The sequence below is a fragment of the Galeopterus variegatus genome, unplaced genomic scaffold (assembly GCF_000696425.1).
Source record: "Galeopterus variegatus unplaced genomic scaffold, G_variegatus-3.0.2 Scaffold921, whole genome shotgun sequence".
Taxonomy (NCBI): domain Eukaryota; kingdom Metazoa; phylum Chordata; class Mammalia; order Dermoptera; family Cynocephalidae; genus Galeopterus; species Galeopterus variegatus.
The window spans coordinates 392,972-415,260 of NW_007727032.1; the positions used below are offsets into that span (position 1 = coordinate 392,972).

General features: G+C 46.5%; 1 protein-coding gene across 1 annotated transcript in view; it reads right to left on the reverse strand.

Moving 5' to 3' along the window:
* The window catches only part of XYLT1 (xylosyltransferase I), a 215,457-nt gene that overhangs the window by 127,296 nt on the left and 65,872 nt on the right, over positions 1 to 22,289 (reverse strand). Inside the window, exon 3 of the mRNA XM_008573422.1 lies at positions 6,167 to 6,677. Within this exon, the coding sequence (XP_008571644.1) occupies positions 6,167 to 6,677 (511 nt within the window). The remainder of the gene's footprint in view (positions 1 to 6,166; positions 6,678 to 22,289) is intronic.

Here is a 22,289-nt window from a genome sequence, read left to right on the forward strand (position 1 = left end):
CCGGTCCCGGTCCGGTACGGGCGCAACACTAAGGGTTGCGATCCGTTGCCGGTCACGAAAAGGACAAAAAGACCAAAAAAAAAAAAAAGGATACACATGGCCTCCGGAAAGCAAGTCATTCCCACCCATGTGACCAAGCTGTGCGAGGATCAATTTGGCTTTATCATGCTACCCCCATTAGCATGGAACCTCTTCACTTTTCATGGCTATTTCCTCATTTTCTCATTATCCGTGGTACAACAGGAGACCTGGGAGAAGGCAGTGTTGCTGGCTGACAGATGGGGAAACTGAGGTGCATGCCCCAGGGCACTCGAGGCGGCCAAGCTGACATCCATGTCTCCATTTTTCCTCCATGCCAGGCTGCCAGCCATGCTTTCTATAAACCCTACTGCCCCCAGGGCGTGGGAGATGTACAGGAGACAGCCCCTCTGCAGCTGGCAGTGCCATCTGCCAGTCTCTGCAGCAGGCGGCAGTCTCCCCACAGCCACCCCATCCAGAAACCCATTTATCAGAGCCTCAGGCCTCCTGCAAGGGCTGATGGGTATAGACAGTATGTCATGTCCATGCACAGTTTCTCTCCATCGGAGTCCCCTTCTGCTCATCATCATCCTGATACTTGGGGGTCTGCCCGGTCATGTGCAAATGCCTGCAGCCCTGCAACCCTGCAGCCAGTCAGCCGGCTCGCAAGCAACAGCCCTCGCCTACACTCAACTGCCTAGGCCCCAGTTCCCATAGTGCCACAGCCCACCCCCTCCTAGCCCATCGCCTTCCCTGGGACTTCTCACATTTTTCATCTTTGATCTTTCACTAGGATGTCACGGCTGCAGACCCACAGGCCACTTGAAGCATCACTCTGCCGGCTTTACCCAGCATGGTGGAGGGTGAAGATGTGCAGGAGGGATCAGAGTAGCCAGTGGGGCCTTTCTCGGGACATTTTAACTCAAGACACAGGGAGGCCGTTGGGGGGAGCTTCCTGAGGAAGTGGCATTTTAAGCTGGGATCTGGACAGGCAAGGGGTGACAGCCAGACACGGTGGGGTGGAGTAGGAGGAGGGGGCGGGAAGGGCAACATGGAGAGGGCTGGGAGGTTGTGAGAGAATGCCCAAAGTCAGTGGGGCCATGTCCGAAGAAAAGAGCCAGTGAGATGAGGCTCGACATCAGGACAACACCATCAAAGCACCTTCCACTCTCCCATTGCCCCTCCATTTGTAAACTACTACCCCACCACTGTTACCAACAGTCACACACACCCGCTTTCTCTACCCCCACAGTGCACTAAGCATTTTATATGCATTTTCTCATTTCCGCCAACAACGCTATGAAGACACAGTACAAGTATTTGTGTCCATTTTACAGATGAGTAGACTGAGGCACTGGGAGGTGAGGGTCATGCAGCTGGTAAAGGCAGAATCAGATTTAAATAAACCCTAGCAGCTGGAGATCTTGGTGGAAACTTCTTTTTTCCAGTCCAGGCCAACTCTGGCCTTTAATCCAACATGATTTCACTTCCATTAAACACTGGGAGGCCCCATCAGAGTGACCCAAGGCCCTAGGGTGATTCTGGAGACCAAGGAAAGGACAGGAAGCCCAGGCAATTGTGGGCACGGGGGGAGCAGAGTTGGGGAAGGCTGCCTGGGTGGGGTCACAGAGGTGACAGCTTGGTGGCTACAGTGAGTTCTGGGAGGAGTGGGGGGCCACTGTGTAGCTAGAAATAAGCTTTTCAGAGACCATCCCTGCGGCTGTCGGGGTAGAGCTCCCCAAACCTCACTGCATCTCCCTCTGCATGGGTGATAGTGGACAGCTCTCTTCTCCTTGTGAAAACAGGTGTCACCAGCTGGGATGAAGCTGCGGCTTCCCTTCATCTCCTTCCAAATCGCTTTCTCCAGGAGGCGGAGAGTGGAGGAGACAAATCACAGCGGCAAGGAGTGCCTCTGCAGAAAGCAAACCATCTCCTGGGTTTCTCTACATTTTCCCTGAGTGGTGATGGGGTGAGGGGACAGGCGAGGTGGTGGGTGGCACGAGCCACATTTAAAAACTATTTCCTTTCCTCCAAATCTTTCGGATTTTCAGCCGGGAGAATTGTTTCCTTAATTACATTCGACTTCCGGCACATTACTGGCTGAAGTTTGGGTGACGTTCAGTTTAGTAAAGTGATAAACACAGTGCGTCCATCTGGGTGTGTGTGCACATATATATGTGTATATTTATGAATACATGAAATTTCCTTCCACCCTGCCTCTGTTTCCTCATTTAGTGGGAAATAAAGGGATTGCTGGGCTGAAGCTCAAATCCATCCTAAGTGTAGGGAAATCCGGGTGTCATGGTTTCCAGAAAGGGAACACAATCTCCGTATGGGGTGTAATTACATCTTAGCTTTCTGCAGAAGAATAGTTTATGGCTTAAATGCTATTAATTGTAAGCCGTTTTGTTCCACGGGAAGTTGTTCATTGATAACTACCCAATTAGGGTTATTTTGCAATTAGTCTATTCACAGTAAATTTATTGCAAAAGGGGGAGGCTGTGGTGCAGCCAATTAAAGCATTGCCGGGGCTGGGTATGCAATGGTTCTTAAACACTGATCTTATTAACCAGCTTGGAGGTCCTGGGGGTGGGGTGGGGGGTGTACCACCTTGGCCGATGCAGCAAAGGTCTCAGGGCAACCCCAGAAAACTCATGCTGCAAAACCATGCTGGAGATGTCTCTGCATGACCAGGAGAAGCAATGGAACTCGTGATCTAAGGTGGTGAGATTCTGATTTATCTGAACAGTTGTGGAGCAGGTCACATAGCAAATACACTTGTATATGTAATGTATGTTATTGACCAGGAACAGATCTTAACTGTGTATTCAGCCCTTATAAATCTTCTGAGATAGGTGTGATCATGCTCACCTCTTCTTTACAGATGGAGAAACAGAGGCACAGAGAGGTTAAGCAACTTGCTCAAAGTCTCATAACTTGTGCAGGGATTTCCAGAATTTGAATCCAGGTAGTCTGGCTCCACAGCCATGCTCTAAACTACTGTCGACATCAACCCTGTTGTTCTCTCACTAACACTGTCCCTTCTCCCTTGCAACAGAGAGACACAGCCTACAGGCATCAGGACATCTCTGGGGCTTAACAATCTGCGCTAAAGTGAAGCCTTTTGTCTCTGAAGAGGGACAGGCTTAAGGGAAAGGACGCTGCCTCTGTAACCTGAGTGACAACACCAGTTCTGCCATCTACTAGCCATGTGCCTCTGGCCAGGTCCTAAACATATTCTTTGAGCCTCAATGTCCTCATCAACAAAATGGATTCATAACAGACTTACCTCATAGGGCTGGCATGAGGGTTCAGTGTGATAAAAACACAAACAGTACTGTACATACTAGTATACAGTATTGGTATTTAGCAGGAATAAGAAAGCTGCAGCTCACAGGCCAAATCTGACCCATGGCCTATTTTTGTAAATTAAGTTTTCCTGGAACATAACCAAGCGCATTTGTGTGTATCGTCTACGACTGCTTTTGTGCTACAGCAGCAGAGTTGAGTAGCTGTGACAGAGATCGCATGGCCTGCAAAGCCTCAAACATGGAGACTATCCAGCCCTCTGCAGAACCAGTGTACCTCCCCTGGTACATAGCAGGAGCTCAGTGTTATTTTTGTGGAAGGGCATTCAACTCTGGCTCTAAAACTTCTCTGCCAGGCACTGGTTAACAAAAGATTTTGGAACAATGCACTTCATTATTCCTACCCTCTATGTGCCAAGTCCAACCAAGAATAGAGACAGGAACCACCTGGACCCCTCAGACAAGGGTGGAACTGCAAGGGAGAAACAAAGTTTTTCATTTTCACTCTTTCTATTTAAAAGAAAGTATCACATAAATACACATTTGCTACAAAAGCTCAAAAAATAGAGATGAACTTGAGTAAAAGGTTAGAGGTGTCACCACTGCCACCCTGTCCCCACAGAGGGGCCACAGGAAGGGTCTGCTGTGCATCCTTCCAGCCCCCTTTCTATGCACATAGTGCAGGTGGTCACCCTCCACCTGATCCAAACTCTCCATTCTGTGACCAGTAGTGAACACACAGGCATTTATTTGGAATAACGAAGCCTCTATTGAACTGGGTGACCTTGCCTATGGCCCTCTATGGGCCTCATAATCTCATCGTCAGTGAACCAATTGAATGAAGATTTCTCTAAGGGGCCTTTCCAGTCTGCCTTTCCTTGGGAGCCATTCTCACTATGCACCTCCCTTCTGCATCAAGAGAGACAGGAGAATTGAGGATCTGCTGTTTTAGGAGGCCACTTGGCAAAGCCTTGTTGGCTCACGAATGCACCTGCATGGGGGGACTGAACCCCACCCTCACTCTGCAGTTGGCTTACTTGATCCTCTGACCTTCTGTCTTGACATTGAGGAGGATCCAGCACCTCAGTGGGCCCATTCTTGCCCCCTGTGTTGGCTCTGACACCACATCCCACCTTCATGCAGGTCTTTGTACGTGTCTCCCCCACTCAAGCCCCCAGAGCTCTGGGTTGTCTCACAGTTGACCTCAGTGATAATCTGGGGTCTTTTCTTCCTATATTGGAGTGAACAAAAGCAGTTGCTAGTATTTGAATTTAGAAGCAACAAGGAAGTACTGTGAACCATCGGCCACTTCGTGAGGGACAGTGGGGTGCAACTGGCACTGTGATGCAGTGAGAATGAGGGGTGACCACAAGCAAAGTGTGAAGCAGCCCCCAAGGAAAAGCAGCAGGAAGACCTCTCAGACATTTACTGCAGATAAGGATGCCAGGACCAGAGAGGGGAGAGGACTCTATTAGTTAGCAGCTGAACTTGAACTGTAATACACCTCTCTTCATCCCAAGTGTGTGCACCTACTGGCACCAGCTCTCTCTTCATTGTAGAAACGTGCGTTCGGATGCCATCTGCCCTCTCCATGGACAAAACCACTGGACAAACGAATTCACAAACTGTTTGAGAAGTAAGGTCCTCTCCAAGGAAAAATAAAATTTAAAAAGGTTCCCAGAGACTGGCTTACGGTGATCTAGTGGGGTGGGGGGAGTGAGGGGAACACATATGAAATGACAGTGACCACGAGCTGAGGACGTAGCTGGATGATGGGTACATGAGGATTTGAAATTTCCTGCCATAATGTTTATTTTAAAGGAGGGAAGGAGGGATCTTGAGCATATAAGACTTAACCCAGGCTGTCTCAGGATGTCTTAACTTGTCAGCTTGTAAAGTCATGAACAAGCCATGTGACCTTGAGGAAGTGATTTTATCTCTCTCATCTGAAAAAAAGTAAGGTCCGTGACATCAGGGCCAGTCTCATAGGGTGGTGGAGGAGACGGATGCACAGGGCCTCCTGTAGTGCCTGGCATGCAGTGGGCGCTCAATAAATGCCTGCTGCTGCTGCTACCCCTTCCACAGACACTGGAGCAGTAATTGTCACCACCACAAAATGCACGTCAATGGCATGGTTTCAGATGCAGAGACCCATGCATGATACCCCACCTGTGCAAAATTGGTGAGGGCCCCTCCACTTCTGAGGGCCCCTCCACTCTGCCTGTGAATCCCTCTGTTGGAGCTCTGATCTCTCCCTGCATCTCAGCAAGAGATCCGATTTCTCACTGCGTCATTGGCACATAGAAAAGTTTCCAGCACAGGGGCAGGAGGGAAGGAGGCAGGAAGGAAATAAAAACGAAGGAGGGAGGGGAGGAAGGAAGGAAGGAAAGAATTTCAGATGGAGGAAGATGAAAAGGTTGTTTTTGCAGTCTTCAAAGTCAATGCAACTAATTGGAAACCTTTCAAATCACGCTCAATTACATGATATTCATGTCAATTGTAATCCCAATATTCTGCTGAGAGAGAAACCAAACCTTATCAATACGGCCACCTCGCCTCCTGTAATTTTTACATTGGCCCTGATTTCACTGTATTTTATCCTTTGCTGTAAAGGCAATGGGTTAAAGCACTAACGAAAGGTAATTTGATTTTGTAAAACCTCTCTTATACAAGACTTCAGAATTCAGGCAGTACCAAACGAATCAGATCTTGTGTCTGGTGCAGAGTTTGAAAAATAGGTCAGCCATTCCCAGAAGGTCTGGGATGTGAGAGGAATGGGGCTGGGCAAGAGAAGGAAGTGACCAGAGGACACCTCTCCCCACCTCGGGCCTGGAACTTACCTTCAAGGGGGCAGAACCGAGTCACCTTCTCGGGCATCAGCAGCCCCAGCTTGTGACGGCAGTAGGTCTCCCCAATCTCCTGGCGGCAGTGCTTGGACTTCGAGCGGGACAAGGCGGAGATGGCCTCCTTGCCTGAGATGTCACACTTGAGGGGTTGGTCATACTTGCTCTCAGGGGAGCTGCCCCCACTTTTCCTGGCATGGGGCTGTCTGGGGGCATCTTTCCTGTGGCTGCTGTTGGCTGCGGCTCTCTCACTGGGAGGCAGCACCTCGTTGGTGCCTTTCCCCAGGAACGAATGCCCTTTCCCTTTCTCTTGCTGCTCCAGCTTCCTTTTCAAAAGCTCCTTCTGTCTACTGGGGGGCTTCTTTGCCAACTCAGGCTGGTGCTTCTGCTTTTGAGTCCTGGGTGCAAAGTTGCTGTTGTCGACATTCTCAAAATCTTTGGGGACTGAGTTCTCATTGTTGCTGTCTGTTCGCACTTTCTCTTTCGGCCGGTGGGAGAAATAGCCATCCTGGAGAAGATGGGAAAGAAACACAGCAGAAAAACTTTACTGAGCGATCACGCTAAGTAGGTTGGTCCCTGAAGAATGGTACATACAGTTTGGAAGTCTGTGCCGTAGTTTCACATCTTACCCTTGCTACTGGCTTGAACCCTAGTGAGCCTTTTCTATCTGGACCTCAGTTTCTCTCTCTGGACCTCAGTTTCCCCATGTGGAAATATGAAACATTCCAACTAAAAACTAAGTCTTTTTCAAGCTCTAAAATGCTATGACTATGATGCTCAATGCTTATTATTAACCATATCTTTTCAAGTATGTTTCTTTCCTTGACTTTCTCTGCCACTGGGTAACAAACATTTTGTTCTAGCTTCCTGTTTAAATTCCAGCAGAAAGTACTGTGATGGTTTATTTAAAGTCTGGGAGTGATATAATAAAGTTATAAAGAGAGAAAATATTGGTAGAATATTATATACATTCCACTGCCTTTAGGATATGCTCACATATCTATGCTCATAAGAGAAATCAGACCAAGCCATTGTTAATTCCGAAGGAAAGACATCATTGGGATTTCGGGGGGAGTGGGAGGGGAAGGCAGCCTTTGCAGAAGAATGAGTCCCAAGAGGGGTGCAAACTTATGACATTCTTGTGCCTGAGCTTTGAATCTTGATGTTTGTATCTGTAGCAGCACTGATTAAGTCATCTGAGGTCAAGGAAAAGGTCAAAAGTCATTCTGGAAATAATGCATGGCATGAATCTTTCTAGAAGGTCAGCACCCCAAACTCAGCTCCTCCACAGGTAGGTGGGTCCTGGTCATTTTGAGTGCGCATCAAATGTGCCATTCGACTAACCCCGTGAATTGTTTCTGAAATATGCTGCTTCTGCTTAGAGACTGTTACCAAGCCCTTAACCTAAAGGAGCATCCACTGTCCCAGAGCACACCCCTCTGAAGGGACCTCTGAAACAGCAGAGAGCACTAATTGGCTCCATAAATCTGCCCCTGTTGCTATAGAAACACATTGGCTAAGAGTAGCATCCTCATTAGTTTCTCCTTTTTAAGAAGGGCTGAAATGTACCTTCTAATAGCTCCTCCCCCAAAAGGATGGCAGTGTGCTGGCCAGTTAGCTCAGTTGTTCAGAGCGCACTGTTGTAACACCAAGGCCAAGGATTTGGATCCCCATACTGGCCAGCTCCACCCCTCAAAAAAAAAAAAAATAGGATGGCGGGGCCTGACCAGTGGAGTTGTGCTGGTGCCCGAGAGCAGCTGACACCCAGCAAGGCTCCCACTCCAGCAGGTCAACACACTATAGCCTGTGGGCCAAATCTGGCCCTCCACCTGTTTTTGTAAATAAAATTTTATTGAAACACCTGTTGGTTTGTGTATTGTCAATGGCTGCTTTTTTGCTCCAACAGAAGAGTGAGTAATTGCAATAGAGACTATCTGACCCACAAAGCCTAAAATCTTTCTCTCTGGCCATTTAAGTAAAAGTATGAAGAACCCCTGCTCAATAGGAGTATGAGTTTAAAAGGCTCCCCTCCTCTGGAATCAGTTCAGTTGCCCCTGTCCTCGCTATCCCCATGTGGCTCAGCAGTGGTCTGGAGAAGTCATATATGGCTGTCTGCTTCTGGCCTTTGTCCCACCTCCCCTAGCATGAAGCACCAATTTCTCCTACTTGGTATAGGCTGTGAGAATGAGAGTTGATACTAAGATACCTCACGGACACTCTTTTAGTTGGGTGCTGCTATTATTCTCATTTGACAGATGGAGGACCTCAGCATCGGTTAACAAGTGACTTGCCCAAGGTAACCCAGCTAGTTGGTGGTAGAGCTGGGATTTAAGCCAAACAGACCATAGACCACCATCCTCTGGGCTGCTGGTTATACTACTTGCTTCCAAGAAGCTTTCGAGCACTTTTTACCCCTGTCGCCTTCTCTCCTTAATCACTGCAGCCTGGCTTTGTACCATAAGAACTGGCCCCCTTCCCATCTACTCCCACCCCACTAAACAGATCTGCTATAGGCATGTGACCTCCAAATAGTCATCTCAAGGCTGGCCAGTGGCCCATCGTGTTGCAGGGAGTCACAGACAAAGCACTAGGAGTTTGAGGTGGCAGAAGCCGGGAGGCAACGGGGTGGGAAGAAGGAAATAGAGAGACCTGAGATGGGAGAGCTGAGTCCATGCTGGGTCACAGAGCTGCTGCTGGTCATTACAATCTGATCCATGTACAAGGGATCTTCTGGGTCTGGTATTTCCTACCTCTGCACAGAGACTTGCAGAAAATCCCCCTCAGTAAGAAGCCTTGAGCTTGTCTCTATTCTTGGAACCTAAAGAAACCCTTCTGGTGTTCCTCTTTTCCATTCTTTCTATCCGGAGGCCCTTGAAAAATCCCAAGCAGCCTCTCAGATGCATTTTTTGAGCACTTAGAATGAGCCAGGCCCCACAGTAAGTGACTCACAGGTACTACTTACTGGATACTGATAATCGCCCTATAAGGAGGTCCTGTCTTTACCATTTTACAGAAAGAGCAGCCAAGATTTGTTGTTATAACATTCTTGAATATGTGTCATGTGCTAGACACTCTGCAGAGCCCTTACATGCAGCAGTGCTCCACTTAACCTCCAGGAATAAATTCCAAGGCAGTTTCTCCCATCTTATACAAGAAGTGGGGGAAAGGTTGAGGTTGTTAAATAATTTGCCAAAGCCATCTGGGGGAGGCAGTGAACTTGCATCTGTCTGATTCTAAAACTTGCTACACACAGCACCTCTTCTGTTTTGCTGAGAGGGAAACCAGGTAACATTTAGCTTCCCCTCCTCTACATGGGGAGAGGAGGGGGTATCACCCTCTTTGCTCATATTAGTCTATGTTGGGATGGAGCTGAATAGGGGTGGGTATTGAATAAGGCTCTTCACAAATGTTGCATTTCCCCTCCTTCTTAGAAGAATTGATAGAAGTGCTTGATAGAATTGTATTTCCCCATCCCTTACACGTTAGACACAGCCAAGGAACATGTTGTGGCCAAGACCAGTGACTGCAACCAGGACATAATTTCCCACATTCCCCTCCCTCACCCCAGTGTCCAGCCACACTCCTGATGGGAAGGTCCTGCATCCCTGAGTGGGGCCGATGTGGAGCAGAGACTCCACCAACCCCCAGCAGGCAGAAATTAACTTCTGCTGCTTTAAGTTACCAAGATTTGGGGGATCTTTTTTACTGCAGCATAGCCTAGCTCATCCTGATTAATACATGTGTGAACATGATCTGCTTTCATCCCTCTGGCTGTTCTCAGGTATAGGAGCCAAATTATCATTATTTGCCTCCATCAGACAGAAAATCAATCTGATGACTCCTGCTCTTTGAGAACATGAATTTAAAATCTGTCCCTAAGCCTGTTTTCTAGAAGTTAAAGAGAGGGCAGGAAGTAAGGCAGAAAAGCCACTGCCCTTGCAGACATCTGCCTTCTCTCTCTTCAAATACATCCTTAGTATTACTCCTGGACTCTTATCTCATTAACAGATAATCACTGACTTTGGCCCCTGAGCAGAACATCTCCATAAACCACCTATTTCCAAAGCTCACATTCCCTGCCACTTTTTGGCAGAACTTCACAAGCAAAACCAGACCCAACACTGCAATTGTCCCCCTTTTTCTCTCCAAGGAAGCTAATGCGACAATCAGGGAATGGCCGATTCCTCTGGTTAACCTGTGATATCAGGAACAGGCACCACCATCAATTCTAATGCGATGCATGATTAATACATACCATCTATTCAAGAGAGGCCACCACAATGGGGATGATTAGCTCAGCGTGGCCCTGTGGCCTTCCGCCTGGCCCCAGAAGAAACTCAGCTGCCAGAGGAAATCTAAGGATTCAAGTGGAAGAGGGAAGGAAAATATTTTGTCTTCTGGAATGAAGAGCTCACAGATATGAGAGAGCTTCCAGAAAAGTCAGCAAGAGGCAGTGGCAAGCACCAGGTGACCGAAGGGGCCTGAGAATTCCTGTCACCTGAGTCTTTATAGTGACCAGTGAGCTCTCCCTCACCTTCCCCCTAACTCTTTTCTTTTTTATTTTATTTATTTATTCTATTGTGCTAAGATCACTTAACATAAGCACTGCCTTCTCAGCCAGTTTTTAAGTGTGCAGTACATTATTGTTGTTGACTGTAAGGACAGTGCTGTCAGGCAGATCTCTAGAACTTATTTATCTTGCATAAATGAGACTTCATACCTGTTGTTTGGAAATTTGCCATTTCCTCCTCCTCACCCCCCAGTCTCTGGCAACCACCATTCATTCCACTCTCAGATTCAATGATTTTGACTATTTTAGATACGTGATGTAAGCGGAATCATACAGTATTTGCCCTTCTGTGACCAGTTTATTTCAGTCTGCATACGGTCCTCAAGGTTCATCCATATGGTTGCATACTGCAGGATTTCCTCCTTTTTTAAGGCTGAATAATATCTACTGTATAGATACGCCACATTTCCTTTATCCGTCCATCTATTCAGGGGCATGAGCTACCACCTGACCTTCCCCCAAACTCTTCCTCTGACTGCCAAGAAGCAAACAAATCTCAGCTTTTCTCTCCTTTGCTTGGAGACCTGAGATCCAGAAAGCCAAACCCAGACTCCTTTCTTTATACAAATCCAACCTGGGGAGGTTTCCAGATCCATGAGACATAACTATCACATACCTAGCCCCCACGGGCCCCCCTAATCTGGCCCTTCACATACTTTGTGTCCCTGATCCTCTTGAAAACCCAGTGAAGCAGGTGGAATTAGTCCTAATTCAGGAGATGAATCTAAGACACAGAGAGGTTGAATAACTTGACCAAGGTCACACTGCAAGTAATAAAGTGACTCAAACTCTCTGTGCCTCAGTTTCCTCATTTGGAATATGGCAATGATAATAAAACTTACCTCACGTATATTTTGATAGGTATTTTGGTGAGGATGAATGTATGAAAAACTTCTGGAACATGCCCGCCACCCAATGCAGGAACAGGAATGAGCAGTTAACCCAGACTAGGTGACTCTACCAGTTAACACTGAGCCTCCACTGTCTCCCCCCATGGTCTCCGTCTGAAGGACAGATTGGTTATTATTTCTCCACTGTGATCAACTAGTCTTGTCCCCTTAATCTTAACCAATCCAACCCTTTCACCTTGGGTTATTTATGAAAACACAACTCTGTGACTTATTTGATTTTAATGTACTTATTACAATGATTGCACATTCAAATGTTTGCTTGCGAGCTCCAAAATTCCAATTGCTCTGCTGGTGCCTTACCTCTAAGCTGCTGCTAGAATCCACTTTTATTCTGGAGAAATAATTAAATGCAATAATGTCCTCCATTCCATTCAACCTTGGGCATGTTGAAAGCCAATTTCAATCAAGTAGAAATATGCTAACCACAATATGGCTCCGAGAGGCAGGTTACATGACCGAGGCCACTTGTTCAGAGACACGTGGGTCTATTTTCATCTTTTCCTGGTAATCTAACATTTGGGCTTCAGGAAGGATCTCTGCACAGTCTACTAATTCCCAGCCTTTTGGTCCTATATCTCAGAGATGGGAGCAGGTCACTCTGTTTTTTAAACCATCCTCGTAGTTTAAAACTTTTGCTTTTATTGTTTGTGCAGAAAGAGCACCAGGCAGGGAGGAGGAAGACCTGGGTACTTGCCTTTCTCTAGTGACCGTCCAATTTCTTAATCTCTAAAATGACAGGTCCCAAATGCATATTACTAAACATTCTCTGAACTTGTCTTTAATCAATATGACTGACCAACGATGTTCTGCCATTTCAGCTCATTGAAAAACAGTTTGATGGACTTTAAGAGACCAGAGGCCGAGGACTGGATGGAAGCTCCAAAGGGGATCGTGTCTCGTCTCAGTCTCACCCTTTGATCGCTGTCTCTAGTAGAGTGCTGAGAATCAGAGGTCTGGAGTCAGGCAGAAGTGGGTTTGATCCCTCCCTCCTTCATTCGCCAGCTCTTCAAACCATTTCATCTCTCTGTGCCTCAATTTCCAGGGGGCTGAGGATGGCACCTACCTCCTGGGGACTGAGGGGATCGATCAAGCATAGAACACATGCAAGATCTTAAGAAATGTGCATCAGTTAGAAAATATGCATACGTGCTAACCATGCCCCAGGCGCTGTTCCAAGCCCTTTGCATGTACTAACTCATGTAATCCTCATCTTGACTCTATGAGGTGATGCTATATTACCTCCCCATTTTTCAGATGGGAACACTGACATTCTGGGAAGTTAAGTGACTAAATCCACACATTTAGGAAGTAGAGTCGACAACATTTGAACCCAGGCTGTCCAGGTCTGGAGGCCATGCCCACTGTCACCACACTGCCTCTCAGCATCTATTAGGAGTACAGATGGTGCCAAAGGGAAACCCCAGCCAGGTGCATGGCTCATAAGTGAGGTCTCTCATCCCACCTGCTCATCATGACCAGTTTACGGCTTTCTTTTGTGCCATGCAGACACACAGCCGACTGGGTAGCTGTCTGCTGTTGAACTCAATGTCGAGGCTTCATTCCAATCACCAAGGCTACCAAAGCCATTGGGAGGGACACTGGGGGAGAAGCCTACACCTGTTTCCAAAAGGACCTCTGTGCCAGGGCAGGGGAATGGTGGAGATGCAGTGTGCATGGCTGTGCCCAATTAGGACATGCAATTATCCAGGCTGCCAATGCAAATAGACCTAACAGAGGTCCCTCACCCGTCAGCTCATTCGCAAGCACAGAAGGTGGCTGGGCTGGCCAGCACTTAGAAGCCTGGGGGCTATGCTGGATACAGGCAGGCCCAGCTCGAATAGAACCATAAATAATAAGCCCTTTGCAGTTTAGCGTCATGTTAATGGCACTCACTGCACAGCACAGCCCGGGTAAGGAGGGAGGGAGCTGGATCCATGGAGGCAGGTTGGAATCCAGTTTCCACCCCTTAACCCTGAGATGGAGAGAAAGAAGCTTAACCCCCAGGAGCCTCAGTGTTATCAACTACAATAAAGGGGGTAAAGAAGACCTCTTTTGCAGGGAGGAGGTAGGGATTAACTAATAAGACACACATATTTAAGTCTATTTAACAAAAGAACAGTTAGCATGATGCTTGATATAGATTACGCACTCAATAAGTGATGGCATGATGACGTTTTTAGCTAGTGCCTGCTCACTTGATGTGCAGATCTAAGTCTTTTTGGAAAGGCGGGGGGGGCGGTGAGGAGCAGTGGGTTCACATCTGGACATGGCCACTGTGCCCACCGTGTGATCCCGGGCACAGCACCTAACTTTGTCTGCCTCAGATTCCTTCTCTGTAAAAGGATTAAGATCCTTTTATTGTTCCTTATTATGGGGACAATAACTAGTACCAACCTAATGGGGCTTTAATGAGAATTAAAAGAGTTAATACATGTAAAGCACTTAGCTTAATGCCTCATACTTTATAAACATTAGCTATAATTTATTAAAATACAATTAATGCTTGCAATGATGACCTAATGTGGTGGTTCTCAAAGTGGAGTCTGAGGACTCCTAGGGGTCCTAAGACTCCTTCAGGGGATTTTCAAGGATGAACTATTTTCATCATAATACAAAGATGGTATTTTCCTTTTCCCTCATTCTCTCACAAGCATACAGTGGAGTTTTCCAGAGGCTATGTGACGTGCGATACCTCAACACACTGGAAGCAGAAGCAAATGTGGGAATCCAGCTGTCTTCTGCTAACAGTCTGGGTTCAGATCCAGGCTCTTCCACCTCCTAGATGTGTGGACTTAGTCGTTCAATGTCACTTTAGAATTAAAGAGATTTGCAAAAATGTAAAACAATGCCTCTCTTCTTGCTAAATTTGTTTTTCATCTGTAAAATATGCATATTTTTCATGCAAATTTTTATTTATATAGACATGTAATGAATTATTATTGTTGTTTTTAAGTGAATTAATAAATAAACATTTAAAGAATGCCTTAGTTTAAATGTCAATATATAGTAAACAATTGATAGATATAACCTATCTAAAGAAGAGCTCTTTGGGGGTCCTCAAGTTTGAGAGGATAAGAGGAACCTGAGACCAAGTTTGAGAATTGCTGGTATAACGCATATATGAAATCCTAAATATCTACTCATTAATGAAATAAAAAAGTGTAGGATCCTTTTATGTTGGGTGTTTTGATTTATGCCAAGCTTCTGGATTTATTTCTATTTTTGGGGTGGTTGGCTGGTGGGGGGATCTGAACCCTTGACTTTGGTGTTATCAGCACTGTACTCTCCCCAGTGAGCTAACAGGCCAGCCTTTTGGATTTAGATTTTACTTGCACACACAATAAATATACACAGAACAGATGGAAATCTAAGTCAAGTGGAAATGGGGTGCTGATAAATACTCTGATAGAGAGAAAGGCAGCAGGAACCCAGGGCCCTCTAGCCCTGAACGGTCTTCAAGGAGTGAGAACTACCTGCTCCCAGAGTCTGAACTCTTCCAGGCTCCTCTGAGCCCTTTCTCGACTGGGCGTCTACCTTGGCTTATAAAGACTTGAACAAAACACTAAAATAGTTTCAAACAGCTCAAGGCCACATCGCTAGGGTGACCCTATCTCCTCTTAAAGTGTCTGCCTGAGAAAACCTAAGGCAGCCCAAAGAATTTACTGTTTGTTCCAGCCGACACCGACAGTCAGGACGCCCATCTCCCAGTCTCTGTGGGAGGGCAGGAGCCCCCAGGTAGCAAACCCAGATGGCTTTCACACTGACCAACCCCTCCTTTCTGCTTTTTGTAATTATTCACTTCCCTGACTTTGCCGAGTTCCCACTCAACCCCTCCTGACTCCCCCTTCTCTCTTTACAACACCCAGTCGTTTCTACAAATCCAAGTTAAGTCCAGTTCATGCTGGACTCTTTTCTCTACTGCAGGAGTCATTCCTGATTAAATCTGTCCTTCCCACTGTAACTAGCATCTGGCTTCGTTTATGTGTGACACTGCCCAAGGCCACATGGCCTGGACCTCAATCCTGCAAAGCAGAGTCCTTCAGAAGTGTGCTCAGAGTGCAGGTGTGCCTCCTTCCAACCCCACTGGGGGGCGTGACAGTCATGGTCCTGAGAGCACCCAGATGACTGGGGGTGGGTAAGATGGTATTTTCCTTTTCCCTCATTCTCTCACAAGCATACAGTGGAGTTTTCCAGAGGCTATGTGACGTGCGATACCTCAACACACTGGAAGCAGAAGCAAATGTGGGAATCCAGCTGTCTTCTGCTAACAGTCTGGGTTCAGATCCAGGCTCTTCCACCTCCTAGATGTGTGGACTTAGTCGTTCAATGTCACTTTAGAATTAAAGAGATTTGCAAAAATGTAAAACAATGCCTCTCTTCTTGCTAAATTTGTTTTTCATCTGTAAAATATGCATATTTTTCATGCAAATTTTTATTTATATAGACATGTAATGAATTATTATTGTTGTTTTTAAGTGAATTAATAAATAAACATTTAAAGAATGCCTTAGTTTAAATGTCAATATATAGTAAACAATTGATAGATATAACCTATCTAAAGAAGAGCTCTTTGGGGGTCCTCAAGTTTGAGAGGATAAGAGGAACCTGAGACCAAGTTTGAGAATTATGAGCTATTGTTGACTGGTGTTGATTATGCACCAGGCATGGTGCTAAGCACCTTCCTTCAAGTGGCTTATTCATTCCTCAAAACAATCTCAAAAAGCAGGTCAGGGGCCAGTGAAAACAACCCGCCACCTGTCTTTGTCAATAAAGTTCTTCTGGAACATAGCCAGGCCCATTCGTTTAGGTATTGTGTGTGTGGTGCTTTCATGCTATATAGGTGGAGTCGAGTAGCTGTGACAGACTCTGAGTGGCCTATGAAGCCAAAATCTGACCTTCTGCAGAAAAAGTAAGTGTCATTTCAAATGAGGAAACTGAAGCTGAACCAGGTGTGCAAGAGGTGGGGTCAGAACTGACGCTCAACTGAGTGGCCTATGAAGCCAAAATCTGACCTTCTGCAGAAAAAGTAAGTGTCACTTCAAATGAGGAAACTGAAGCTGAACCAGGTGTGCAAGAGGTGGGGTCAGAACTGACGCTCAGGGATCAGACTCCAAAGATAACGTGAGGTTGGAAAGCCAGACCCAAGGCCAGAGAGAAAGGGAAGTACAGCCTTCCAGAAACGACAACCCCATGTCTCTTTGGGAACAAAATGCCCTACACATAGAAAGGGTTTCTATGGGGAGGCCTCATGCTTATGTTAAAAAATGTATCCCTAAGGCTGGCCTCTTAAATACCATCTGAATGTGGTTTGCCTGTGATGGAGACACTCTATTATTCCACACTTAAGGCCACAATACCCAAAAATGGAGAGAAAGAGAGGAGGAAGGGAGGCAGACAGAGAGAGAGACAGAGAGAACAACCCAGCTTCTCTTAATAATAAAGGCTTCTGCATACCTGTAAGGCAGGAATTCTCAACCATGGCACTATTGACATTTTAGGCTGGATAACTCATTGTGGGGACTGTCCTGTGCATCGTAGATGGTAGGATGTTTAGCAGCATCTGTGACTTCTACCTACTAGATGCTAGTAACGTCCCCTTTTTACAACCAAAAATGTCTCCAGACCATTATCAAATGTCCCCTGGAGCAGAGGTGGGACAAAATCACCCCCCACCCCCACACCACTGTTGAGAACCAGGGCTCAAGGGCCCAGGCTAGCAGACCTCAGCTGCTCAAACCCTGTTCCCATCTAGAAACAGCCCTTCCCTGATTTTAAAACAGAAACAACCCCTATCAACCAGCCAAAGTGGTCAGAATAGGAGAGAGAAGGCGGGAGGAAGAAGGATGGCTGGAGAAAGGGCCGGAGTTAACCAAGGAAGGGTGTGTGGAGGGGTAGAGTGAGGAGGCTGGTGAGGTGATCGGGGCGAAGAAGCAACTCCATGGGGAGGTGGGGGCAGAGTTAGGATCCCCAGCTGGGCAAGGGGTGACTGTGGGGGTGAGGCACATTCATTTGGGCAGTGGATAGTCCCTGAGCTGATGGCACGTTCCTTAATCAAAAGCAGAGGTCACGACAGGGGCCAGTGGTTCTGTCAAGTGCACAGATGCCTGCTTTGCTTGGTAGAGTGTTTTCATTTGTTTGGGTTTTAATGCCAGCTCACATTTCAGAATCTGAATATTTCATCTAAAGATATGGATTTCTGTTCATTCTTGAAACATCAGGGAACCTGACAACACTGAGCTTGGATTCCTACATATGACAACTGTCTGGGGGCTAAGTAGTGGCCCCATGATCTCCAGAAGGGGCATCTAACTGGCCTGTGTCCCTTCACCCACCAGCATGCCTGTGACATGCAATACCAAGGACCCAGGTTCTTCAAGTAACCCTCTACTTTCTGAGCCTGACCTCCAAGATCTCAGAAACCTTAACAAATCCTTTTATTCCAGGGTCTTTACTGGAAGTGGAGTTGATCCTAATGAGAACATGTGGTGGCATTTCTGGTTGTCACAATTATTGGGGGACACTCCCAGCAGTTAGAGGGGGGAGGCACCAGATACCCAGTGACATGGGGGAACATGCACTGCTGAACAATGAACTGCCCTGCATCTTGCAGGACTTCTGAATGTCCCGAGATGTCATGTGGGTGGACAACTCATTTATAATCATCCGGGCCAGGAACCTAACTCAGATTTACATACGACACAAAAGTGCTTATGAATGGTTTTGATGTAACTGAATTTTTTAGGAAAGTAACTATTGTGTTCCTTCAAGGGGAGATTTTATATCAGAGTTTGACCACAATGACAGAAAATGACATTACCAAAGGCCACACAAGCTGTGAGTGTGGCTGTGAGTCAGCAGCAAACACACCTATTATCCATCTGTGTTTGTAACTAGTGAATTTCTTGCTGATTCAACATACAGTGGCTGACCCTCACCTGTCCTCGGCCCCTTGCTACCTAAGTGTGGTCTATTGGCTGGAAGCACCAGCATCATTGGGAGTGTGTTAGACACGCAGAATCTCAGGCCCCAGGCAGGACGGGCTCAGCCACAATCTGCCTGTTAACAACATCCCCGGGTGATTCGTCTGCATGTTATTATTTTATTTTTTTTGGCGGCTGGCCAGTACAGGGATCTGAATCCTTGACCTTGGTATCCTTGTTGATAACAGCACCTGCTCTAACCAAATGAGCTAACCAGCCAGCCCCCGTCTGCACGTTAAGTTTTCAGAAGTGCTATTCTAATGCTGTTGCACCCCATCATGTAAATAATGAAATGTACGTATTATTTGTTTATAAATTACTTTTGTATATTTCTTCTTCATACTGTTTTTGGAGCAGTATGTTGATCTCTTAGAGAGTTGTGGGTGTAAGTGGGTTAGAGTAAGTATGGATTTCATTTCAGGATAAGAGAAAAGAATGCTCTAAAATATTTATTACATTAAGAGGGGCTGGGTCTGATAGACCAAGCCATAAATCTGTGTTGAGAATCACTGATTATTTATTCTATGAACTTTAATTGCATGGAGCAAAGGACAGGAAGGTGAACTAAGATACTAAGGTGCTTCCTGTTACTGGTGGAGTTCAGAGACAAGACAGGGAAGTGAGCACATACATAAATTATTTTAATACAAGGTGAAAAGCGCAGGGGGAGGTGTGGGGACAGATGTGTGCCAGATTTGCGTTTCATCAAGGATGTGGAACATGGGCTGGCGGTTAGCTCAGTTGATTAGAACGCAGTGCTGTAATGCCAAGGTCAAGGGTTCGGATCCCTGTACCGCCAAAAAAAAAAGAAAAAAAGAACGTGGAGTCTAATGTAGAATGGGGTCCATGGTGGGAAGGGGAGGTTTCACAGAGAAAGCAGTTTTCCAGCCCAGTCTTGAGAAGGAAGGAGCATGTTCATAAGGCAGACAAAGGAATCAAAGGCTTTATAGGTGAGGGCACTGCATGTGCAAAATTGTAGCAGGTGAATCAGCTCACACTTGGTAATAACAACTATCGTAGCTAACACTGGACATTTATTCGAAGGGCTGCACTAAATACTTTACACAGATTATCTTTTAAAACTCTACTGGGTAGATTCTATTAGTGTCCACCACTTACAGATGAAAGTATGGGGGCACAGAGAGAGTGGGTAACATACCCCAAATCACACAGCATGATTATAAAACCTTCAGTCTACTCCAACTGGCTGATATCAACTAGGCTTGGCTGAGTGCCCCATGTGTTTCCAAAACGACTCCTAGGGGGCAACACTACCTTCACGGAAGACGCTGGAAGACAGTGATCATCAAGTGTGCTGATCTTTAAGGGGTGCAGGCAGTCAACAAATACAGGGTCACCTGAAGAACTTGAGTCTTTGGTGTAGAGTCCTCTTACCTTGCCGCCTCTGATCCATTCTCTATCTCCATTACCTAAATTAATTCCCAGCTCTGTACCACTGCCTCCCTCCCCTGCCAAATGCCCCAAACCTCAATATGTTATTTGTCCTCTGGTTTTATTTCCCTACACACCTTCTCTACCTCTTGCCCCAACTCCCTGGAGGTCCTCCTTGTCCTGGCCATCACCCTTCTTAACATTCAGGTCCTCCAGGATGGGGCACTTGGGGAGACAAATGGGCCTCCTGCTGATGAAAGACATCAGCTTTCAAAACCATCCTCGGCATCTGCGGGGCCCCTTCCCCCCCACACCCTGCCACAGGTGGGTAATGAATAGCACACTTGTGAGCTCATTACCAAGGAGCTTCCAAAGAAACGGAAATGCTTATGGAGCCAATGACATAAATATGGAAAGACGCCTGTAAATAAATAAATATAGATGCAGATACACACACACAAACCCAATTAATTTATATCATCTGAGAGCCCGAGCCATTGGGGTGGGGAGGGGGAAGAAAGGAAAAGGCTCCTAATATTGCCTTCCACGTGATTTCAGAACTGAGCTTCCTCAGGCAGCTGCCAGTAAATTGCTTTTACCATGCAGAGGCACAAATGAATATGCTGCTGTCACCCCCAAATCTCCTTTATGAGCATGTGTTTGCCTTGGCCCACCCGACGAGAGACAGGGGCTTCCCAGCAAGTTTTCAATGGACAAATTCTGGAAGAAGGCTGGTGTCTTGCAGGCATCCCATTGGCACATCCTGCTTTTACAAGTGAGCTTGGCATGGCTTGGGGGATGTCCATGTCTATTGCAAGACCCCAAGAATTAGTGACAGCAATGCCCATGCCCAAGCTTTTGGAAAATGGTTTCTGCACCTGGACTGAGTTGCTGTTGTTTGTGGGATGGGCTGTGCCCCTCTTGGTAGCATAGTTCACTAGATCCTGACATTCTCTATCAAGCTTCAGGATGACGTGTACAACTTCATCACGACCAACCACATATACCCTGCCTTCACCAAAAGGGAAAGCTCTGGTCACCCCCGTCAGATGGAACGTGTGAGTTTTCCGCTTCTCAAACTGTTCTGGGCAAGGAGGAGGCAATGGGAAATGACAGTGATCATGACATGCTACCATGACATGCTACCATGACATGCTGGGCATTGTCCAATGGAGCGGTGACAAACACATGCTCTGGAGTCACTCTTCTGGATTTGAAACCTGGCTCTGCTACTTCCCAGCTGTGTGACCTTGGGAAAGTTACTTAACCTCTCTGAGCCTTCCTTTCTTCCTATATAAAATAGCTTTAATAATATCTAAACCACATAGGGCTGATGAGAAGATATGTTGGCTTAACCAGTGCAAAGCACAGTTCAGAGTAGTTAGCAGTTAATAAAAGGTAGCTGTTATCAACATCATTTCATCCAGACTTCTACAGTGACCTTTCATACATTCATTCACAGGTATTTACTGAGTGCCAGGTATGAGCTAGCCACTGTCTTAGGCACCTGGGATATGTTTATGAATAAGACAGACAGATGTCTGCTTACATTCAGTAGAATGAGACAGACAACCAATCTACCAAACTCAATAAACAGAGTACGTTGCAATGCCCAGCATCTGTTATCTATTTGTATCTGCCCATTTTAAAGACAGGAGAACTGAGGCTTGAAGAGTTTAGGATCCAGGACTGTCCCACCCCAGAGAGCTGAGAAAGTCAGAAGCGGAACAAGCGAGAGGGGTTGGCATCTTAGGTGACAGGTGGAAGGCTTGTTTCTGCCTCCTCTTTTCCCTCCTATCCTGGTCTGGAGAGGGAGATTCCTGGGAATATGTGCTATCCGGGTTGGGCAGACCATTTGCTATTGGAAAAGTTTATTTCTTTGAGGGACTGAGTGACGGTGCCTTTGCTGGCATGACCGGTGTGCCCGGATTTGCGAAGTCTGTCTGGATTCCCACTAAAGAATGTGGTTTGGAGAGACCCAGTGGAACACGGTTGCTGAGGCCACTAGATGGCTCTTGCTCTGAACTTTGCAGTGAGCAAGCTGGCAGCTGTGCCAAGACACTGATGCCATCTGCTTTCTCTCTGGACAGGCTCATCTCTGAGAAGCTCTTCTGAGTCCTCAGCTTCTGGGTGTCCCTTCGGGGTCTCATTAGGTCTCCTGGCTGCCTGTACTACCCCCAGGTGGGTCACTTACTTTCCCCTTAAGGTGACATTCCCATCAGGACTTTTCACTTCAGAAGCATTTGAGTGGGCTCCCTCACTGTCTA